The sequence below is a fragment of the Sturnira hondurensis genome, unplaced genomic scaffold (genome assembly GCF_014824575.4).
Source record: "Sturnira hondurensis isolate 20B ecotype Veracruz unplaced genomic scaffold, ASM1482457v3 Scaffold0021143, whole genome shotgun sequence".
NCBI classification, from domain to species: Eukaryota; Metazoa; Chordata; class Mammalia; order Chiroptera; family Phyllostomidae; genus Sturnira; species Sturnira hondurensis.
Genome location: NW_028093774.1, coordinates 28,411,001 through 28,433,173, shown reverse-complemented (window position 1 = coordinate 28,433,173; position 22,173 = coordinate 28,411,001). Strand labels below are relative to the sequence as shown.

Here is a 22,173-nt window from a genome sequence, read left to right as displayed (position 1 = left end):
ATTTCTAATGAGACTCTAGTCTCTTTTGATTCTTTTTCTAAGAAGAGAAAGAGCAACTTAAGTTTCAGTGAGTGAAAAGAGAAAATAAACTGGTCCTCAGTCCTGGAACAAGTATTGGAGACAAAGGTCTTAAGAATTCTATCCTTCACTTTTATTTCCTTACCATTTTATGAATCTTGTACTCAGTTAAATAGAGCTTAATGAGTCTCATCCATCCTACTTCTACAAAACAAGCTACTGTGTGGGCCCAAGCATATCCTCAGAAACATAAACATATAGAACCTGCAGTATCAGTTCGAGAACCACTTCCTTCCTGGTGGTGAACACACAGTACAACATCCAGATGATGTATTATTATAGAACTATATGTGTGAAACCTATATAATTTTATTAACCAATATTACTCCAATAAATTTAATAAATTTGAAAAACCGCCCCCTTCCTTGATTCCTGTAAGAATCTCTCCACCTAACTCTTAAAGTATATGATTTATACTTTTCTTTTGATTATTCATTATGTAAAAAATCTTATCTTTCCAGCTACATTAAAGGTACCTAAGGGCAGGATCTATTTCTGCTATCATCCTATACTAGGTGCAAAAATGACAGATTAAACAAAGAACCCAACAGGAAAAAAAAACTTCTTAATAACTTCTTAAGTTAACTTATACAGGTGATAGTACTGTTCTCCCAAACTAACCTTATAAAAATAGAATTAAAATGTATAAACTAAAGCAAAAATATAAAAATATGACATAATTAGTGATTTTTAGGTCTGTACACTTCTAGTCTTTTTTATGCACTCATAAGGTTTATCAATACTTGAAATTACAAAGATAAAGGTCTGCTATGCTTCATATAGTAGAAATAAATTTTTACCATATTAAGCACAAGAGATTTGGAAGCACAATTCCAAATCTAAGGTCAATTCCCAGACGAAACCTGAATTGTCCAAAACCATCGGCTTCCCTGCACGATTTGCGGTAGAATGTTTGCACATCAGAGACGCTGTTGCTAGGGGACTGCATCACAGAGGTCCACAGAAGGGAAAAAGGGGGCCTCTTGAAGTGATAGTGAGACCTGTGGTCTTTATTTCCCTAATTAACTAAATGAAAACACAAAGTGGTTTTATCAAGTATTAGTGAACTTAAGAACTCTTAAGAAAGTGATCCCACTTGAAAGTGTCCACTCTGGCAAACGTGAAACTCATATTTTGGGTCTGAAAAGCTAATATCCTATTTTAGGAAAATACTTCTATGGCAGAGAAAGCATGTCCCTATTATGCATTTCTAATACCAGAATCACTGGGATTATACTTCAGGAATCATCTAATCTAGTAGTTGTCAACTCTGCCTGCACGTGTTGAATACATCAGAATCCAAAAAATAGTGATACCCTGACCCTACCCCAAGGGGTAGGGTATCTGACTTAATTAGTCTTACAGTGGACCCTCGGCATAAATATTTTTTAAAAACTACACAGGCGTGACTTTAGGGTCGAGAACAACTGTCTCATTTTTATCACCTATTGAAACAGGCAGATATTAAGTGACCGTCATAAGACTGAAAGAACCTAAACCAGGAAAATAAGAAATATTTTTCCTCTAAAACTAGCTTTTCAAAACTACATCTACAAAGAGCAGGAATGCATATGAACAGAAGAGGAAGTTTCTTAGGCAGGTTCCATTCTGGTTTAAAAAAAAACACAAACCAGCCAACAAGTATTAAATAGATAAAAGCATTTTAGATAGTGTTAAGTGCTGTGAAGATAATGTGATAATAACGAGGCGGCAACTTTTCGTAAGAATTTTGTAATAAATTGTGATAGGATTTTGTAATAAATGTTATTTATTTATTTGCACGTGCACTCTGCACTTTCAACTTGCTTACAGGTCATTAAGTCAGAAAGCTGGGGGTGGGGGTGGGGGGTCATTAAGAGACCCGAACAATTTATCTCCAAACTGTATTGGATGACCGCAACCTAACTTGTAACACCCGGCCACTCCAAGAGCCAGTGCTCCCAAACACCCCCGCTGCCTGAGGTCCTCAAGCCCTGTTCCCAGTCTCCCGTACCGCACCCCCCACCCCCGCACACACCCTACGGGGAGGATCGGTCCGCCCGGCAGGTCCCTGGGCATCCAGTTTACGTTAGGTGTGGCCTACCCTGGGGCTCCCGCGCCCGCGAAACTGCCCCTCCGCCTCCGCGCCCGATAGGCTGGAACAGAGACCCAACCCCTCTTAAGCGGGTTCCCCGCCCCACAACGAAGCGCGGTCTGAAACGACGTCATCCACCACTGAGTCATTTTAGTCCACCACGGAGTTTAGCTTCAGGCCACATTTCAGAACCCCTACCTCTCAACCCGGCTCACTTTAAAGAGAATACCTTCTTCCGGACTGCGCACGCGCATCATTGTCCGCGGTGGGTGCGGGTGCGGAGGGGGCGCAGGCGCAGAAGCAAGCTCTCCACAAGCAGTCTCGGTAACCACGTGGGTCTAGCTGTCCCGCGCCACAGTAAAGGGAGGCGAACCTCGATTTTGGCGGTATCCAACGTGGGTAACGGACTAGTAAAGATCATGGCACCGGCGGAAATCTTGAACGGGAAGGAGGTCTCCACGTAAGCACCTGTAGTTGTTAGTGCGTGCTGGGCTGAAGGCCAGGGCTCTGTGCAGGTTATGCAGGTCGTCCATGGACCTTTTTTTTTTCTTTGAGGGAGGGAGACTTGTAGAGCAAAATCAGAACGGCCTGGTGGCTAGGGAGGACATTGTCCAGAGCCCTTCACATCTGAAGATCTGTAGCCGAAGAAAGGGGCTCTGGGCGCGAGCTGCATTTGCTGGTGGTGGTACCCTCTGTCTGCAGTGCTTCAGGGAAGTGATCTCTTACCAGGCCTGTGCTCCCGAAAGTGCAGCTGCTGGTGATTTTTGCCAGAAGAGAGAGTCAGAACTCAGTTTACATCCTTCCCCTATAATTTGGAGGCGAAGAGACAGATTAGCTGGGTGCCCGAGAGTCTCCTTTTCCCACTACAGAGTCATCATTTGCCAGGCGGGGCCCGATTCTCCCTTCATTTTAATGCTCCTCTAACAGCCATCTCCATGACCTGGTCCTAGAGTTACTTTCTCATTTGACAATATTTCCTATTCCATTTGACTTCTGCCTGTTTTACTCGTACAGGAAGTCTAAATGTCTAACTAGTGGATATGATTGTCAAACTTATTCCCAGGAAGTAATCCCCTTTGCTTTTTGGCTAGGAGGTGACTAGTGGGGAAAGATGAGAGTAGAAGGGGAGAATACACAGGGTAGAGCAAAGTATGTTTACAGCTCTTCCTATAAAAAGCAATACAATAAATAATAATACAGGAATAAGTAAGTGGTTGTGTACTTGCAACTGTAAACCTACTTTTGCCATACCCTTTGGCAGATTACTCTTGGGACCTTGAACCTCACCAGTTATTTTGTAACTGCTGTAGCTGGCAACAGTAATTATCTTATGAACTCCTAATTTTGTAAGAGGTTTTTGAGTGGATTATAGAGTCACTGGTTGTGCAAATGACTCTAAAACCCACCTTGGGGCAAAATAATTGTCCTGGAAGGAAAAGAAAGTGACATATAAATTAGATTGTGGTGACTTTCACAGTGGTGAGGAGAAACCTCAGGCTTTTACACTAGAACTCGCAATACTTACATCTAATTGCTTCCCAACATGTAGTTTCCTGAATGCCTTGTTTCTGTTTGACCTTCACTTAGTGTTTATGTTCAAACCTCCTCACCTTACTAGTGTTTTTTTTCTTTTTTTAGTTGTTGACACTATTACAAGATGTCCCTCATTTCCCCCTCTCTTTGCCCTCCTCCACCCAACCCATGCCCCAGTTCCCTGGCCTTTGCCATGTTGTTGTCCATGTCCATGGGCTACGTGTATACGTTTTTGGCTAACCTCTCCTGAGTGGATAACAAAGCTTTGGTACCCTTATACTACACGGCTGTGAGAAAGAACCTCACACCCTTCGCGACAGCATGCATGGATGGACATGGAGAGTATTATGCTACGTGAAATAAGCCAGGCAGAGAAAGACAAATACCATATGACCTCACTTATGTGTGGAATCTAATGAGTGAAACTAGTGGCTTTTTCTTGATGAAAGCTTCCTTTTAGAAAGACTGGTTTGTGAAGAGATAATTTAGTTTTACCTTTTGGCAGCCAACTGAAAATAGGTGCATATGTTTCGATTGAGTGGAAAGCAAGTTAAATATGTTTGTAAGCTCCATAAGGCAAATACCTGCATTGCTTTGTTTATGTCTATTCCTGTCAACAGCTGTAACCCTTCTTTCAGTACTTATTAGTTGTGGGGCTTAAAGCAAATTAACTTACATCCATTCCTGTGCACAGATTTCCTCAAATGTAAAATAAAGATATTACCTAGGCCATTGAGTTGTTTGGAGAATTAAATGAGTTATTAACTGAAGAGCATTTATAATGGTTCCTGGCACACAATAAGTGTTTGATATGCATGAGCTATGTTAATGATTTAGTAATCATAGCTGATCCTTGACCAACAAGGGTCAGGTCTACTTACCCTTGTGCAGGTCTACTTGTATATGTAGATTTTTGCCAATAAAGATATGGTCAGATCTCCGAGTTCCCCGGGTTTCGCATCCCCGGATTCAATCAGTTACAGATCGAAAATAGTATTTCTGATCTATGGCTGGAGATTGTAGATGCAGAGGTCCGACTGTCTGTGCCGTTCTACGCCATTACAAGTAAGGGACTTGAGCGTCCTCGGATTTTGAAAGCCACACGGGGAACGAGGGATCCTAGAACCAATTCCCCTCGGGTACTGGGAGACTACTGTAGTTAAATTTGGGGAGAGGCAGAAGTTTTGCTTGCATATATGACTGTGGGAGGCAGTACCCTGAGTCCTCATGTCGTACAAGGGCAACTATATTTAATGTATACATGGTTAATTGATTTATTATCTTTCGATAGTGATAACTGCCTTGAGACTTATTTCAATGGCTCTCAACTTTAGCTGCACATTAAAATCTGTTAGGGAGCTGTTCTTTGTTCATTCTTTTCCTTTTATTTTCACAAACCTGTGTAACTAGCACCAGATCAGCAATAACATTGACCCCCATCTCACTCTCACCCAGTCACCACCCCATAAAGGTGATCACTCTACTGACTTCTAGTGTCACCTGTTCTTCAACTTTATAGAAATGACATCACACAGTGTAAAGTCTTCTGTGGCAACACGGTGTTTCTGTGATGATTCCACGTTGCATGTAGTTGTAGTCAGTTTACTCTCATGGCTGCCCTGTGTTCTGCTGTATGGATGTGCCACTATTCACTCATCAGTGGATGTTTGGATGCCTAGTTTTTGGTGATTATGAACAGTCTTGCTGTGGGCATTCTTTTACATATCTCTTGGCTGAATGTATAATGCATATGTTTCTGTTAGTTCCGTATCTAAGAGTAGAATTGAGGAATAATAAGACACACAGTATGATTAGCTTTAGTAGAAATTGCGTCTTTTCGCATGTAGTTTTACTAACTTGCACTCATAAGGAGCTTTTGAAAAGTATTAATGCTTGGTGCCTACACCAGACTGATTTAATTAAAATAATTGGAATTGCTAGCAATAAGCCATTGGACTCAGTATTTTAAAAACCTTATGAAAGCTCATTCTGTGACTCTAATGCACCTTGAAGGTTGAGAAAGACTTATGTAAAGCCTTAACTATAAGTCCAGTACTCATCATTGAAGAACAATGTGGCAGTGACTTGGCCAAAGGTGTTGAAAGCATTTTCTGGACAAGACTGTTTCAGGTACTGGAAAGGCCTCTCTCAGAATGCTCAGTTAATTGACATAGCTAACCTTTTACTGTGCCCCGTGATTGAGCAATCAGTTCCTACTAACACAGTTTATAAAGGAGCATTTAGACTAAGGCCTCTTTTTACGTACAGAAGATTTTTCTTTAATGTACTTATAAAATGGCTCTTTCAGACACTGCCACAGCTGGGCACCTCAACTTTCATGGAGAGCTTGACTTAGGGAGCTGGTTGTGCTTACAGTTCCTCAGAGAGGGGGAGCTCTGCAGGGGGGAGACAGCCTGCCTGGCTTATGGGGTAGTGCAGTCAGTCCCCAGCTCCTTGTGCTGAGGCCGCAGCAGGCAGCTGACTCTAGGGGAAGCCCAAACAGGAATGTGGTTTTTACACCTTGAGTAGGTTGGGCACCTGTACAGGTGGAGGCTTCGGGCAGGGTGTCTCCACCTTTCCTCTTGCCAGGCCAAAGATATTCTTTTTTTTTTTTTTTTTTTTTTAGTTTAGGAGTATTTTATTTATTTTTTTAATTGTATATTTTCCATTGCCTTCTATACCTGCTCCAAGCATAGTCTTGAGGACAGGTAAGCGAACTTCGAAAATTGCAGCCAGGGACCCAGGAATCTGGGGAAGGAATCCCTCATTTCCAAGTTTGCAAGTCAGCTTCCTTGCTTGCCACCAGTTGTCGGGTCTTGGGGACAGATTTGCATGTATTCAAGTGCCCTGGGCAGTTGCTTCCCTGATACAGTGTTTGAATTGTAAAATCTCTTCCTTGGAGGGAGGAAAGGTAGGGAAAGTCAGGGGTTCCACAGGCAGAATTTCTCCAAAATCTGATCTACTCCCCACATCCCATCCTGCAGTTAAGGATAGTTGAGGAAAAAAATGTGATGGTATTTGGCCATAGGGGTTTCTAGGCTGGTTAATAATGGCAGAGGCTCAGCGAGGCCCAAGGTCTTCACAGGGTGCATGGTGTGTTTTACTTTGTTGGACACTTACCACTTTGCTACAATTGAAGGACGTTCATAAACTTATCTTTTTCCTTTACAGCATTCTTCTTACTGCCATGCTTCCCACTCTGCTGAGAAGGCCATCCTTAACTTTTGTTTACTTGCATTATTCTCCCTGGTAGCTAAGACTAGACAAAAAGTTCATCACTCTAGGGTCCGTGCCTGCCCATCCCACCCTATGAGAATGCTGTGTCCAGTTGTCAGATTATCCCTCTTTGGGAGAAAAATCCCTGTTCCTCCCTAACTCAGAGATCCAAGGTTGCAGCCTGAATTTGACCATTAAGGGAGGTCTGAGAATGAGAGACAAGTACAAGTGTGCATCTTTTTTGGATACTCACTGAACAAGTATCTGTGTTCCTCCTGCATTGCATGCTAGGCACTCTTCAAAGCCATGAGACTGTACCAGTGAACAAAACATCCCACATCCATACCCTCATGTAGTTTGCATACCGATGGGTAGAAATAGACAATAAAAAAGGTAAAAAAGAACGTGAGGGGGTAGGAAGTATGAAAGAGAAAATCAGAGTAGAGAAGAGGGACAGATTTCTGGGGCATTGGAGTTGCTATTTTTAAATATGGGAGTGAAGCTCATACTCATTACAAATAAGCGATTTGCAGGCAAGATTTGAAGGTTGGGCTGTGAGCCTGTCAATGTAGTGGGGAAGAGGATTCTTGACCCAAAATAGCCTGTGCCATGAACTGCGACCTCACTAATTATTAATCCACTGTCTTGGGGTCAACTGTGATGGCTCTGGGAAGCCGATTCTGAGTGGAGCGACTGAGTGAGGTGAACTGATGTGGATGGTGCAAGCCCACCCTGGCTTAAGGGGGGTGTCTCTAGAGAGATTATGCAAAGGCATATACATCGGACAGTGTTAGAAAAATGACTCTGATTCGGTTTTTAGACTAGAAACTGCAGTACTTATCTGTGTACGTTTCATAGTGAGTCCTGCTACATTTTGTGTGATTCGTTTTACCTTCCCTTCTCTTGGCTCTACTTGAGTCCGCTCTCTCCATTGATGACGTTTTTCTCCGGTCTTTTTTCTGGAAGGACCAGCTGTAAAGAAATAGGTGGTTTGCTGCGGGGAAGGCCACTGTACTCGGAGGTTTTGTGGGTTCAGCAGAGCAAGTTGGACCCGTTGTGAGCTTCCTGTGGATGGTATCCCCAGAGCTAGACGCAGTGCTGCTGCCTCCTCCATGGACCACTGGGTGACTTAGTTTACCTCTTGGCCCCTTAGTTTTCTCATGTGTGTTGGAGTAGTATGGCACCTAGTTCATAAGGTTGTTAAATTGAATGAGTTATTACTTGTAAAGCATTTAACACAGCCCATGGCACATAGAAGGTTTTCATAAACAGGTGCTTGGAAAATACGTGTTGAATAAACATGTGGTACTTATGTTTATCGCAGCCTGTATCTTTGGTAGCGGATTTATAACCTTGAGCCTTAGAATTGGAATTCATCCTACTGACATCCTATCTTTCATCCTAAAGATAAAAATGAAACCATGGCTATATGTTTTGCTGCAGGACCAGAACTATTTTCATGTAAAGAATTTGCTCATCAGTCCTGGCTGCTGTAGCTCAATGGATTGAGCGTGGGCCTGCAAACCAAAGGATCACGGTTCAGTTCCCAATCAGGGCACATGCCTGGGTTGCAGTCCAGTTCCCAGCGGGGAATGCACGAGAGGCAACCATACATTGATATTTCTCTCCCTCTCTCCTTCTCTTCCCCCTCTAAACATAAAAAAAAAATTGTCTTCCTATAAAAGAAAAAAGAATTTGCTCATCACAGTGAAGGGCTACTGAGTGTTGCTAAGCTTTTTACTTTGTCCTATAGGTGAAATACCTGTAGGCCTTTTTGTGCTTAAAAAGATTTGCCTGTGATGAACTCCAAAGTGCAGGCCCTTCAGAAGTGACATGGAACCTTGGATGTCAAAGCTGGCTTCACTCTGGGAACCTGTGCAGGAGAGCAGCTGGGAGTTCCTGAGAGGTGGGACCTTCTGTTAGGTCTTAGAAAGGCTGCCCAGCCAGGCTGTTGGGAGTGCTTTAGCTGGGGTGTGGCAGAGCCCAGAGCTGGGAGCCATCTACTGTGGCTTTGGCACCAGCCGAAATCCTAACTGAAAATATGGTCTGAGAATAAATGTCTTTGTCCATCAGGAGGGTGAGGATCAGGCAGTTTGTGATTTGGACAGTGGGCCTTTCAGCAAGGATGTGTGGTCCTCTGTGATATCCCCATTTGCATGAAGAATCCTCTGGAAGAAGGGAGGTCATGCTGGCCTGGCTTGGAGGAGCATCTCTGGAGTTTAGGGAAAAGTCTCCCCTTTCCCCCATTGGCTCTGGGCCTTATGTGGCCCTGGGCAGTTTAGTCAGCCTTCCTTTCCTCTTTTACAGTGTGCGGGTGATAGTAACAGTGTTGACCTGATGCTGCCAGGGGGATTAACTGTGTGTTAAGGCTCTGTGAATGAGCCTGTGTGTTCCTGTGTTTAGGACCGTATCCTCTGACATTGGGTCCATAGTGCAAAAAGCCCCCAGCGCCCCTGCACTGTGCAGTTGGCTCCCTTCGGCAATTTCCCAAAAGGGAGCTCCTGGCAGTCTGTAAATCTTTGATCTTACAGGAATGGGTGGTTAACAGTCAGGATGCCTCAGCCACGCAGACCACACCTCCCTCCGTTGTGCAGTTTACGAAACTGTGGCCAGAAGGAAAGTGACTTGAACGAGAATTACAAGGCTGGTGGTAAAAACCTGGCACTATAGTTTCCTTCCTCACAAGGGCTCGTCACTTCCTTGCTAAAGGTAATTTCAAAGTGTGACCCACTGACCTTGGCTCTCCCTGTCAGGAGATGAATGAACCAACCGGAAAGTCATTTTCGAGTTTACAGTCCAGTTTTGACTGGTTGGGGTCGGGTCGAACCTTCCTCCTTTGTTAGCTCAGCGTTTTTTTTTCCTTGATGAAAAAAGTTCTTCCCCTCACACCTGAGCAGGTGAGGTACAGCCTTGGGTTTGCCCGTGCTGGGTGAGTATCGGGAAACAGAGAACATTTTCGTGAAGGTTTTTTTCAGAGCCTGTCATGAATTTCTCTTCACTGTCTTGCATGACTTCACGTGATAAATGATCTTTCATTTGGATTTTGGTGCTGAAATACTAGTTCCTACTTATTTAGTAAGCAGCCTTTTAGACCGAAGCCCCCTCTACCCAAGATTTTCCTTACTTATTTCTGAAAGCAAGAAAGGCCAGGCCTTTGTGAGGCTTTTCTCAGGTAAGAAGAGCTCTTGGCCTGCTCTTTCTTTCCAGGTGGAGTTCCCCAGCCTTCCACATTCTTTCCCTGTTCCTCTTGGGTGATGATCAGGGACCTGCTCGGGGCCTGGGGCCGGAAGGCGCTCTGGTGGCCGAATCTGGGGTTAGGCAGTCCAGAAATGGTGAGGCTCATTCCGGTGTTGGGCCCTCGCTGGCAGATCCTCATCCTTGAGAAGACCTTGTCATGTTCATTTTCTTCCTGTCAGCTGAAGGGCATCAGATGATGGCCTGAGGCCATATCTACTTACATGTTTTGTTGGGTTTACAGATCTGTTTTTTTAAATCCTTACCTGAGGACGTATCCATTGATTTTAGAAAGAGAGGAAGGGGCAGAGGGAGAGAAGGAAACATCCATGTGACCGAGAAACATCCATCGGTTGCCTCCTGTGTGCGCCCTGACCAGGGACCAGTGATCAAACCCACAATCTTCTGGTGTATGGGGCAATGCCATAACCAACCTGGCCAGGGCAATTATAATAATCTTTTTTTTATTTTTTTAAAAAGATTTTATTTATTTATCTTTAGAGGGGAAAGGAAGGAGAGGAGAGAAATATCAATGTATGGTTGCTTCTTGTGAGTCCCCTGCTGGGAACTGGCCTGCAACCCAGGAATGTGCCCTGACTGGGAATCGAACCGCGATCGTCTGGTTCGCAGCAATTATAATAATTCTTATTTTACATATTTTATACTTAAACTTCAGGAAAGTACTGATATTAGTTTTGATTTTTCGTATACTGATATAGTAGCTTTTGCTATTATATTACGTTCAGTGAAAGTAATCCATTTCAACAGGAAAATAATTTAGTCTTTTAATTTGACTTTACTGAATAGGAATGTGAAATTCAGGTATTTCTTGGAACACCAGGTGACCTCAATTGTTTTTACAAGAAACTACACGTTAAGTTTTGCAGAAAATGTGAAATATTTTTAATAGTATAAAAGCTGTAATGAACAAATCAAAACAACAAATGAGCGAAATGAAAATAAAGCAAATAAAATAAGACCTTTCTGTTGTACTGCATTGTTAAAATCTTGTGACAATAATCTCCACCTTGGGGGTGGAAAACAAGAAATCTGTGTTCTTGTTGAAGGTGAATGTTCTTGGTCTTTCTCTGATCACTTCCCGAAGGCATGCCCCGTGGACCTCGTGAGAATCACTTGGGGATCACTCCAGCCTTCAGCGTTTGTTGACTCAGGCAGAGCTTTCTTTTCACGTAGATTTCTTAGCCATGTAGCTAAACATCCTTTACTGCCTTCTTCTACCTATAGCTTCTGTTCAGATGTCCTTGTTAAGTTATATTTTAGGAATGCTTTTTTTTCCTCTGTCACAGAATGTTCAGAATTTGAAAATGAGCCATTGTGTTAAACAGAATGAGTTGGAATTTGTACTGGACTTTCAGGAATAATTGTACAAGACTTTGGGCAAAAGAGATTTGGGCGGCCGTTGAGGAGGGTTCGGGGTCCTCTGACTAGGACTCTTTGGAGGAGCTGTGATTCCTCACAGATGGGCCCCTTTGACTTTTAATAACCAGGCTCTTTTCCTAAACAGCTGTGTTTAGGAAATGTGAACTTGGAGAAAACAGACAGTAATGGACTCTTGTCCAAATAGATTCCAACACATATTGACAGGTTGAGATAAAAGGTTTCCACTTTGACTTTTGCCCCTTAGAAAAGGTAACCCCCAAATTGTATTTTATGGGCCAGTAGCAGGGTTTCTCAACCTTGGGCACTATGAACATTTGGGCTGGAAAATTCTTTGTTGTGAGGGGGGTGTCCTGTGAACGAAAAGATACTGAGTTGCAGCCCTGCCATTTGGCCACTAGATGCCGGTAGTAACTTTGTTAAAACTGCATTGGTGTCTCTTCATATTGAATTGGCTGTGGCTATTTCACTGTCTGCCGGTCATGACCAGAGAAATTTTAATGATTTATTTGTCTTACTGCATTCATTGTCAGACACTCTGATACTGATGTCTCCCACATTGAGCCCAAGATATGTTGTCTTCCCTTAGGTTTTAGAGAATGTTGACGAAGACTGTATGATTTCAGCACCTGTACTTCTATTCAGGGATCAGGAGTGTTTCTCCAAGTGCCTCTTTCTGCCTCACTTTGTCCCCAGAATCTGTACCAAGATGGTGTGTAGCTCATGGGCTGTGGATAGAAATGGGAGACATCTGCAAGTCAAGGAAGTGTCTGTTCATTTAGGAGGTTTCAATGATTAGGAAGTTCTTTTATTATAGCATTTAAGTTTTCTTATAGTAATGAACTATAAAAATTAAGGCACTTTCCACCGCTTAATTTATCACAGCTCTGTGACCCCAACATAAAGACAGACGAGGGAGTGTTAACTTTTCTCTCCACAGTCCTATTTTCTAGTTTCTTCAGCCACACCTGAGACTTGGCTTTCTTCATTCCAATTTTCATTTTAAGATTCTATAGTTAGTGGCCCACCCAGAAAAGAAGGCAAGAGAGACTTTTTTTTAAGGGACTTATGGAGACCTAATTAACCACTGGCTTGTGTGTATGTGGTTGTTGTGTGTGTGTGTGCGCATGCGTGCACGTGTGTTCTCACCAGAGCTGAAAACTTTCCACTTGTTGCTCTAGAGTCCTGGGCTGTCGAGTTGGTTCTTGCTGATGGCGGTTTATGTGCATTTTTAAATGTCTCATTGCTATTCTGGTCATGTCTCGTCACAAGACCTAAATGTTAGCTTTCAAATAAATCTTTCTAGTTGGGAAACTATCCCTGCTAATGCAGCTTCGAAAACAGTCCTGCTTCTTAGGAAAAGTTTAAAGAAGTCCGTGTAACTGATCTCAAGCTTTAACCTTTTTTAGAAAAAGAAATTGCAAACTGAGACCCATTTAACTTTTTGCATACAAAATACAGAACATTTTGTTCTTTGATCTCCTACTGGGCTAATGCATTTTCCGCCTATACCACCTTGTAGTACCTGGTTCCCGTAGCTTGCTACCTGCTGGGTGTAAGTATTATTTTTAATTTTCCCTAGACTTTCTTCTTCAGTTCTCAAATTCTTAACTTATTCTAGAATCTGTGTAAGATTTGATAAATAAATGCACGTCTCAGCATGGAACCTGCTCTTTGCCTTAAAATATTTGTAGTCGTCAGTCTTTCTAGCTCCATCTCACCACCCCAACCCCTCAGAGTCATCAGTAGCTCTGGCGTTTTTCTCTGTGATTCAGGTCCCTATGTCTACAATCCAACCACTTCTTGCCAGCCCGCATTGATACCATAATCCACCCCACCATCACCCAGGCCTGGCTTTTTGTGATTGCAGTGACATCTGACTGGTGTCCCCGATTCTCACCTTTCTCTCTACAGTCTGCAGAATAATTACTCACCAGCCAGAATAACCCTTTAAAAATGTAAGTCTGATCACGTCAGCCCTGTTCAAAACCTTCTAATGGCTTCTCATCACTTTCAGGTGCAGACAGTCTGCCTGATCTGGTGATTGCTTCTTCCCCGTGGACCTCCTCCTCCCACTCAGAGCTGTTCTTTCCGCTACTAATTGAATTGGCCCTAGGAAAGCCACATCCCTGCTTAGAGCCTCTGTCTGCAACTGTGAACAAGAAGAAAGTTTCTTTTCCCTTGCCCACCTCTCAGGGTTATTGAGAGCCTCACATGTGTTCATCCGTTTTCACTGTTGGTTCTTGTTATTGTCCTAAGAATGGTTGGGGTTTGTTCTGTTTTTCCCTCATGAGTTTTGCTTGGGTCAGGGAGGGCTAAGGAGAACAGGTAGAAATCCTTGCCCAGGACTTTGTGTGAGTATAATGGTTGGAGGGAAGAGAGAGTGGAGTTGGAAACTTGGTCCCTGGGAGGGGCCTTCTGTGCTAGGCCACCACATATGATTGTCATGCAGGAGAACCAGTTGAAGCTGGAATTGCTGGTGAATTTCAGTATCAGCCTAGTGAAAACCTGGCAGCTCCCACTGTTTCCTGTTCTTTTGGGTCAAAGCAGAATTTTGTGGCCTCTGTTCAGGTCAAACCCCAGTGAAAGGACATCCAATGGCCTATTAAATCTTCTTTTGACCTCTATTATTGTATAGGGTATTGACTCGTAAAAAGGTCATTAGCTAGAAATAAAATTTTGAAGTCTTAGGTATGATTTCTTGTATCATCCAACATTCTTAACATTTACTCGGCTAATCCAAATAACCTATTTCTTGTGATTCCTATGTCTTTTTATGTCAGTTTGTAAAGTGTGGTGAATTGGAGAAGGGAGTAACCAAATGAATGAGTGAGGTCATGCTTGCAAGTGTCCATGTATGCAGTACTTGGTGAAGGTAAAGAAAAGCAAATGAAAAATTAATCCTTCAAGAGAGACAGATCCCATTCATGTTTGCGACTGCGCCATAACTGGACAAGGACTATTTTGAATATTTATTTATGGATATATTTAATAAACTTGATATCCTGTTGTTGAGAAGTTATAGTTAATAAGTTGATTTATCATTGTTTTTTTATGACAGCTTATACTTTTAACCTTGTGTTAAATTCTTTTTTAAGTTAGAATATAATTTGTAAATTTATATTGAATTTGGAGTGGGATTTATTATCATTCAGCCTTGTGTGGATACCCTGTGATTATCATACTGTGGTAGGTTGAGTGGGTGTGAGCTCAAGTTCCTTCCTGCAAAATGTTTTTTCATATAGTCCTTGGAGAGTGGAAATGATAAAAAAGATAAGGATTAGCAGCCTCCCAGAAGTGTGGGGCACAGTTTTCATTTGTTCGCTGTATGACTTCAAATGCTGTCAACTAATGGGTTTTAAAGTAACTACCCCCACCGGCACTGGCCCAGACAGGGTCGGTGGGAGTTAGAAAAGGCCCTTGTCTGCCTGAAGCTGGAATGTTGATGGGCAGTAGTACATATTATACCAGATAATGATTATTCAGTGAAGTTGTTTTTAATTTAAGAGAAATATATCTAATAATCCACATTACTTTTTGTACTTGAAACATTGTGTTAACCACAACTTTTCCATTTTCTCTAGGCAAATAAGGCAGCGACTGAAGAACCAGGTCACTCAGATAAAGGAACAAGTACCTGGTTTCACACCTGGCCTGGCAATATTACAGGTATTATGATGGCGTGTTTCCACTAACGCCTGCCTTCCCCGTCCTCAAGTAGCACTGGAGACAACAAGCAGTTCCGTCTCTTCCCGTTATTTATTTATTTTTTTTGGCTTCTGTGAAACCTCACACCTTTGCAGTTTCCCCTTGCAGGTTCCTCTTCGGCTCAGCTTCTGAATGTTGGCGTATCCTGGTCCTCTCCTATTCTCCGTGGGTGTTCTTCCCCTAGTCCAGCATCTCTTACAATTTTTGTCTTAGGGTCCATTCGTGCTTTAAAAAAATTTAAGGCCTTAAGGAGCTTTTGTTCGTATGGATTTATCCATTGATATTTACTGCATTAGAAATTAAAACTTAAGAAGTTTAAAAATATTTATGCATGTAAAAGTGCCAATAGTAAAATTATGTTAACATAAGTAACACTTTTATGAGAAAATAACTGTTAGTTAAGAAGATTGAGTGAGAAGAGGGGCGAAGGCAGCTGGATTTCCATCTGCATCTGCACTCAATCCCTTGCTGTGTGCTAGTGTGGTATAATATATGAAGAAAATCTGGCCTCATAAAGATGTATAGTTGTAAAAGGGAAGGCTTTTTAAACATTTTTTTTTTAATTTACTTATGGATTTGAGAGATAGAAAAACATCTATTCATTGTTCCATTTATTGATGCATTCATTGGTCCATTCTTGTATGTGCCCTGAACAGGTATCAAACCCGAAAACTTGGCTTATTGGGATGACACTCTTGTCAACAGAGCCACCCAGACAGGGCTTTTATTTTTGTATTTTTTAAATTTATTTTTTGATAGGGAAAAGGCAGGAATAAATGCTTTTCCTTTTTGTTCTTTTTTGTTTTTTTTTAATAATGTATTTTATCGATTATGCCATTACAGCAGTCCCATTTCCCCCCTTCATTCCCCTCCACCCTGCACACCCCTCCCCCATCATTTCCCCACCTTTAGTTTATGTCCATGTGTCACAAGTTCTTTAGATTCTGTATTTCCCATACTATTCTCTCCCTTCCCCCTGTCTACTTTCTACCTACCGTCTATGCTACTTATTCTCTGTACCTTCACCCCCCCATTCCTCCTCCCACTCCCCTGTTGCTAACCCTCCATATGCTCTCCATTTCTGTGGTTCTGCTCCCAATTTAGCTCTCCTCTTAGTTTTCTTTTGTTTTAGGCGTGGTTGTTAATAACTGTGAGTTTGCTGTCCTTTCACTATTCATATTTTTTATCTTCTTTTTCTTAGATAAGTCCCTTTAACATTTCATGTAATAAAGGCTTGGTGATGATGAATTCCTTGAACTTGACCTTATCTGAGAAGCACTTTGTCTAACCTTCCATTCTAAATGAAAGCTTTGCTGGATAGAGCAATCTTGGATGTAGGTCTTTGAATTTCATGACTTGGAATATTTTCCAGCCCCTTCTTGCCTGTAAGATCTCTTTTGAGAAATCAGCTGGTAGTCTGATGGGGGACTCCTTTGTAGGTGACTATCCCCTTATCTCTTGCTGATTCTAGGATTCTCTCCTTTGTTTTAATCTTGGCTAATGTAATTATGATGTGCCTTGGTGTGTTCCTTCTTGGGTCCAACTTCTTTGGCACTCTCTGAGCTTCCTGGACTTCCTGGAAGTCTATTTCCTTTGCCAGATTGGGGAAGTTCTCCTTTATTATTTGTTCAAATAAGTTTTCCACTTGTTGCTTTTCCTCTTCCCCTCTGGTATCCCTATAATTCAGATGTTGGAACATTTAAAGATGTCCTGGAGGTTCCTAAGCCTCTCCTCACTTTTTAAAATTCTTGTTTCTTCATTCTTTTCTGTTTGGTTGTTTCTTTCTTCCTTCTGGTCCACTCCCTTGATTTGAGTCCCAGTTTTCTTTCCATCACTTGGTTCCCTGTGCATTTTCCTTCATTTCACTTAGTGTAGCCTTCATTTTTTCATCTAATTTGCAACCAAAATCAACCAATTCTGTGAGGATCCTGATCACCAGTATTTTGAACTGTGCATCTGATAGTTTGGCTATCTCTTGGTCACTTAGAAGTATTGGCTCTGGGGCTTTGATTTCTTCTTCTGCTTGAACCATAATTTTTTGGTCAGGTTGCACCTGTTTCGCATTCAGCCAGGGCTTTTAAAAAGTCTTTCCTGCTCTGGTCTGCATGACTCAGTTGGTTGGAGTGTTGTCCTGTAGTCATAGGGCTGTGGGTTCGATTCCCAGTCAGGGCATGTGTGATCCCCAGTCCAGGTGTGTATGGGAGGCAGCCAGTTGGTGTGGTGCTTCTCTCTTGCATCAATGTTCCTCTCTCTTATTTCTTCTCTCCCGTCCTCTCTCTAAAAAAAAAGAAAAAGAAGATATGTCCTTGGGTGAGGATTAAAAAAAAAGTTTTTCCAGATAATTGTAAATATTTTTCTTGAATTCTATACCAGCACTCAGTGTAAGTTTTTAAAGGTTAGTTGCAGTGTGGAATCTAAAACTGTATCTTTGAACTTTCATGCTTTGTTGCATCAGAATCTTGCAGTTTGAAAGGATGTGTACCCACGCATGGTTTTTTATGTCCTTCATTCCTCATTTGGTTCATAATAATGGTTCACTGAATTGTGCAGATCTTCCAAATGTTAATGTATTTTATGATGTGGTATAAAAAAATAATAATCATTAATATTACCAACATACTTTTCAAAAAAGACTTTAATTTTTGAGAAGTTTTCAAGCACACAGGAGTGGATTAAAAATTCTGATTTTTGCTTAAAGACGCAAATTTTATTAGCGGCAGTAAATACAGTTAGTTATTTTACTTGAAGAGCCGGCTAACTTTCCACTGTTGAGAAAATATTGCCAGACAGTCACAGCTGAATAATACTGTTTGTCAGTTGTTCTTTCAAATAAAGATGGTGTTCCGCTTAAACATGCAGCCAGCTCAGCTTGCAAGGCAAAATAGCACAACTGCTTTTCCTGGGGACGACCAGCACACTTTTGCACGCGGCAGAAGCACTTCCCCATTCCTTACACACAGTATTAAAAAGGCACACACTCAGGGGTCGAGGTTTAATGACGCGAACGGTGTTCACTGCTTCCCCCAGGGCTCTTCCAAGTGAAACTGTCATCTGTTTTTGCTGAGCCTGTACCGCAGGGAAGGGTGCCCTCAGGAAGAGTGTAATTGGGTACCATTGTCTCGATTCCTGCTAAGTCACCAGCAGTCTTACTCATTCACTCTTACTTTTACATCCTAATATAAATGTGAATACAGTGAAAAAGGCAAATGACATAGTATTATTAGAAAAAGTTTGGCGCTTACAGTTCTTAAAGGGCCTTGATGTTCTCATAAGGCCATTGTCCTAGACCATTGATTTTTCAGCCTTTTTCGCTGTGGCACACGTCAACTACTAAAATTCTGTAGCATGCCAAAAAATATATTTTTTACTCATCTGACAAAAAAATAGGTATAATTTTGATTCATTCACACTGGATGGCTATTGTTTTGTTGGCTGTTGTCATTTTTTTAATTTGACAATCTAAGGGAAAACAGGTCAGTGCCCCTGACTAAATAGTCACGTGTTACATGTTTTGAAAATTCTTGTGGCTCTCCAGTTGAAAATCGCAGCCCTAGGCAATTTTATCTGGCCCCAAATATCGGCTGTAGGCCGGTAACTTATACACCCTGGATCTCCTCTGAGTTCTGGACTCTGTGTTTCTGGGACATCACTTATTTCCCTTCCTTCTCTAATTTTTCTGCCCGTTTCTCATCCGTGTGAGGAACAGGGATCTCCTGTTCCTTCTTCACCATACCCGAGATCTGAAGGCCTCCGGGCTCAGCCCTCGACTCGCCTTTTCAGCTTACTTTCGTTGAGTAAGCTCACTCAGTCTCACAGCTCCGTGGAAGAATACATCCTGATTTAGGCTTCTGTCCACATTTTCTCCCCTGAGCTCCAGACACATCCAGGAGGAGGCCTTCAATAAGTATCTGTTATATGGACAAATCTACAAAGAATGTTTTGAAGGGATGACAGGAAGCTGATTGCTTTTATTTGAAATTCCCTTCAGAAATACCTGTTTCCTCACTCCCCATTTCCCTCTGTATGTGTGTGTCTACTTAACCATTTAATGTCTCTACCATTTAACCCCTTGCTAAGTTTCTGTATAATGTTCATTAAGAATTTCAGAATGAATGGTACTTGAACATTTTCCCCCATTTTCGTAAATTATCTTGAGGCCTTGGCTGAGAAGAAAGACACAGAAGGCCTGTCATTCTGAGGGTGTGTCCCTTACTATGGTGGGTTTTCCTTTTTTTTTTTTTTTTGGCGAAGGTATGTGTTGTGGGTATACACTTGGTACGTGTTGGGGACCAGTCATTTCTCAGCTCCTGCTTGTGAACTGTTTGTTGTAGAAAGAGTGAATGTCAGACCAGAAATCTGAAACTTCAGCATTGGGAATTTTTCCCCGTTTCAGAGATTGATTTCTAAGCTTGTATTTTAAATGTATTGATTGCAGGTGTTTTTGTTTGCATAAACAGTGCTCTACAGCTTTGTGCCCTATGTCCTTGCCAACATAACAGTAGTACACTGAATTTTATCCTGCACTTTAGCACCAGAGTCAACATCTTTCTGCGACACAAGGCTTACACATGCTGTATTGTAGTTGTTGACCTTAAACAAACAGACAACTAGCTATTTCTCCAGCAAAATGGTTTTTTCCAGGAACAACAAACAGTTGTAATGCAGGGCACGCAGTCTAATGATGAACCATGGCAAGGTCCAGTGATGCAAAGGAGAGAGGAAGCTCTTTGGTGGACTTGGGAGGGGCTGTTGTAAAGGAAGAGTCCAGTGGAGGAAACTGGAAGTTCCGGGCATAGTGACTTTTCATTGGCTGAGCTGTTACTGGACGAGGGGGAATCTTCTTCCTGCTGAGGCAGTGAAGTAATGTGACGTCCAGTTGCAGTTGCAAAGCACTCTCTTTCTGTTGGGGTCAGTAGTGTGCTTTGAGTGACAGGCATGAGAGCCCTCTCTTCTAGCTTTCCAGCTCCATTTAAAATGAGGTTTCTGTTTATTTTCACATACCACGCCTCTGCTGCCTTGGACCTCTCATTTTTTCATCCTGTGACCTGGCACCACCATCTTCCCACCTGAGGTCAGCTCTAGGATCTCTCCCTCTCCACATCTGCTCAGGGACTCTGGTGCTGTTGAGTCTGCCTCCGTGAGCTCCTGGAATCTCTTCCCTCCTTTTGATTTGTGCTGCTCCCACCCCCTGAGGCTACTACAGTCTCATCCTTACGGTTTTGGGCATCTGATCTAAACGCTTCCAGTCTGTCCTTGTAACTGTTACTGTTGCCATTGTCAAAATGCAAATCTGATCACAGTCCATCCAGCTTCACCCTACCTGACAGTACTGCATATATAGAGTGTGTACTATAGTTCAAATGATTTGCATACATTTCTAGTTCTAATTTCTATACTACCTGCACAAGTTGGGACCTCTGCTTATCGTCATGGTAACAGATGCACAAAGCTCTTGGGTAGCTTATCCAAAGCCACGGTCAGGAAGGGACTAAGTCTGGCATATAAACTCAGGTCTTTCTCCAAAAACCGCTCCTTTTTTGCCTTTGTTTTTCTAATTTCTTGGCATTGCAGTCAAGGGTATTCATGATCTGGCTGGGGAAATACATAGCTAAAAGTTGGAATTTTTGAAGGACACGGTGGACTGTTAACTTCCCAAATAACTGAATATTTAAAAGAAATGAAGACTTTCTATTATAAGAGATAGAAATGAGGCTGTATTTCCATTCCCTTAGTATAGGAAATACTTTACTTATTAATAATATAATAACTAGCATTTGCTCCCTGCCCGGACCTAGTCCGAGTGCTTTGTGTATGGCGCCGCATTCAGTCCTCACAAAGAAACGGACAAAACAATGAAAGTCACCAAATCAATTGGCCTGAATATCTACAAAAGGCTCCTGATGCAGAGAGAATTAATGAATAAACCAATGCCCACATTATTTTATGCTATAAAATAGAGATTAATAAACTGTCCCATGTCCAAATGCCGCCCAGGTTGTAAAGGGTTAAAAAAGAAGCAAAATGTGTGACAGTATGTGGCCTGGAAATCTAAAATATATCCCATCTGGCTCCTTCCAGAAACAGTTTGCAGACTCCCAGTGTTAAAAAAAGTTGTTCCAAATAGCCACCCGCCACTGTACCTGACCAGTTTGCGGTTGGCCAGTGCAGTCCAGTGGTGAGCTGATACTAAACCCCAGCTTAGGAAACAGGGTTGCTCTTCATGTGGGTAACTCTGTGCCGAAAGCATGGGAACAGCCTTAGGGAAAAAAAAAAAAGTTGTTCCTGGCCTGGCTGGTGTGGCTTTGGAGTGAGCACCAGCCTACTAACCAGAGGATCGCCACTTCGATTCCCAGTCGGGGCACATGCCTGGGTTGTGGGCCGGGTCCTCAGTACCAGGNCAGCTTAGGAAACAGGGTTGCTCTTCATGTGGGTAACTCTGTGCCGAAAGCATGGGAACAGCCTTAGGGAAAAAAAAAAAGTTGTTCCTGGCCTGGCTGGTGTGGCTTTGGAGTGAGCACCAGCCTACTAACCAGAGGATCGCCACTTCGATTCCCAGTCGGGGCACATGCCTGGGTTGTGGGCCGGGTCCTCAGTACCAGGGGCATGAGAGGCAACAACACATTGATGTTTCTCTCCCTCTCTTTCTCCTTCCCTTCCCCTCTGTCTAAAAAAGTAAATAAATAAAATCTTTAAAAAAATTGTTTCTAACTTATTCTGGGAAAGGACCTCTTTTGGTTGATGCTATTCACCTCTTTCTAGAAAGAAATTTGCAGTCTGATAAAATGCTTAAGTGATTTTCTTGATAAATTCTAATGGATTTAAGATGTGTTCCCGGAATCCAGCCTTCCACCCACCTACTTGACTGTCAGTCAAGAATCTACTGTTCTTCTAAACATTCTTTTTGCATCTAGTCTAGCAATGATTGTATAACC

General features: G+C 42.3%; 2 protein-coding genes and 1 non-coding gene across 4 annotated transcripts in view; 2 read left to right on the top strand and 1 right to left on the bottom strand.

Moving 5' to 3' along the window:
* Positions 1-2,426, bottom strand: part of LOC118976950 (coiled-coil domain-containing protein 170-like) — a 34,797-nt gene extending 32,371 nt beyond the window's left edge. Inside the window, exon 1 of the mRNA XM_037031747.1 lies at positions 2,351-2,426. The gene's annotated coding sequence lies outside the window, so the exon portion shown is untranslated. The remainder of the gene's footprint in view (positions 1-2,350) is intronic.
* MTHFD1 (methylenetetrahydrofolate dehydrogenase, cyclohydrolase and formyltetrahydrofolate synthetase 1) overlaps positions 2,146-22,173 on the top strand; it is a 58,265-nt gene continuing 38,237 nt past the window's right edge. Inside the window, exons 1-2 of one of the 2 annotated variants that reach the window (XM_037031742.1) lie at positions 2,146-2,612; positions 15,118-15,202. In XM_037031742.1, the coding sequence (XP_036887637.1) occupies positions 2,572-2,612; positions 15,118-15,202 (126 nt within the window). In that variant the 5' untranslated portion in view covers positions 2,146-2,571. The remainder of the gene's footprint in view (positions 2,613-15,117; positions 15,203-22,173) is intronic. The other variant, XM_037031743.1, reaches the window with a different exon arrangement.
* LOC118976988 (small nucleolar RNA SNORA65) lies at positions 21,369-21,498 on the top strand. Its single transcript, XR_005064400.1, has one exon. It is a non-coding gene; the product is annotated as a small nucleolar RNA SNORA65 (small nucleolar RNA).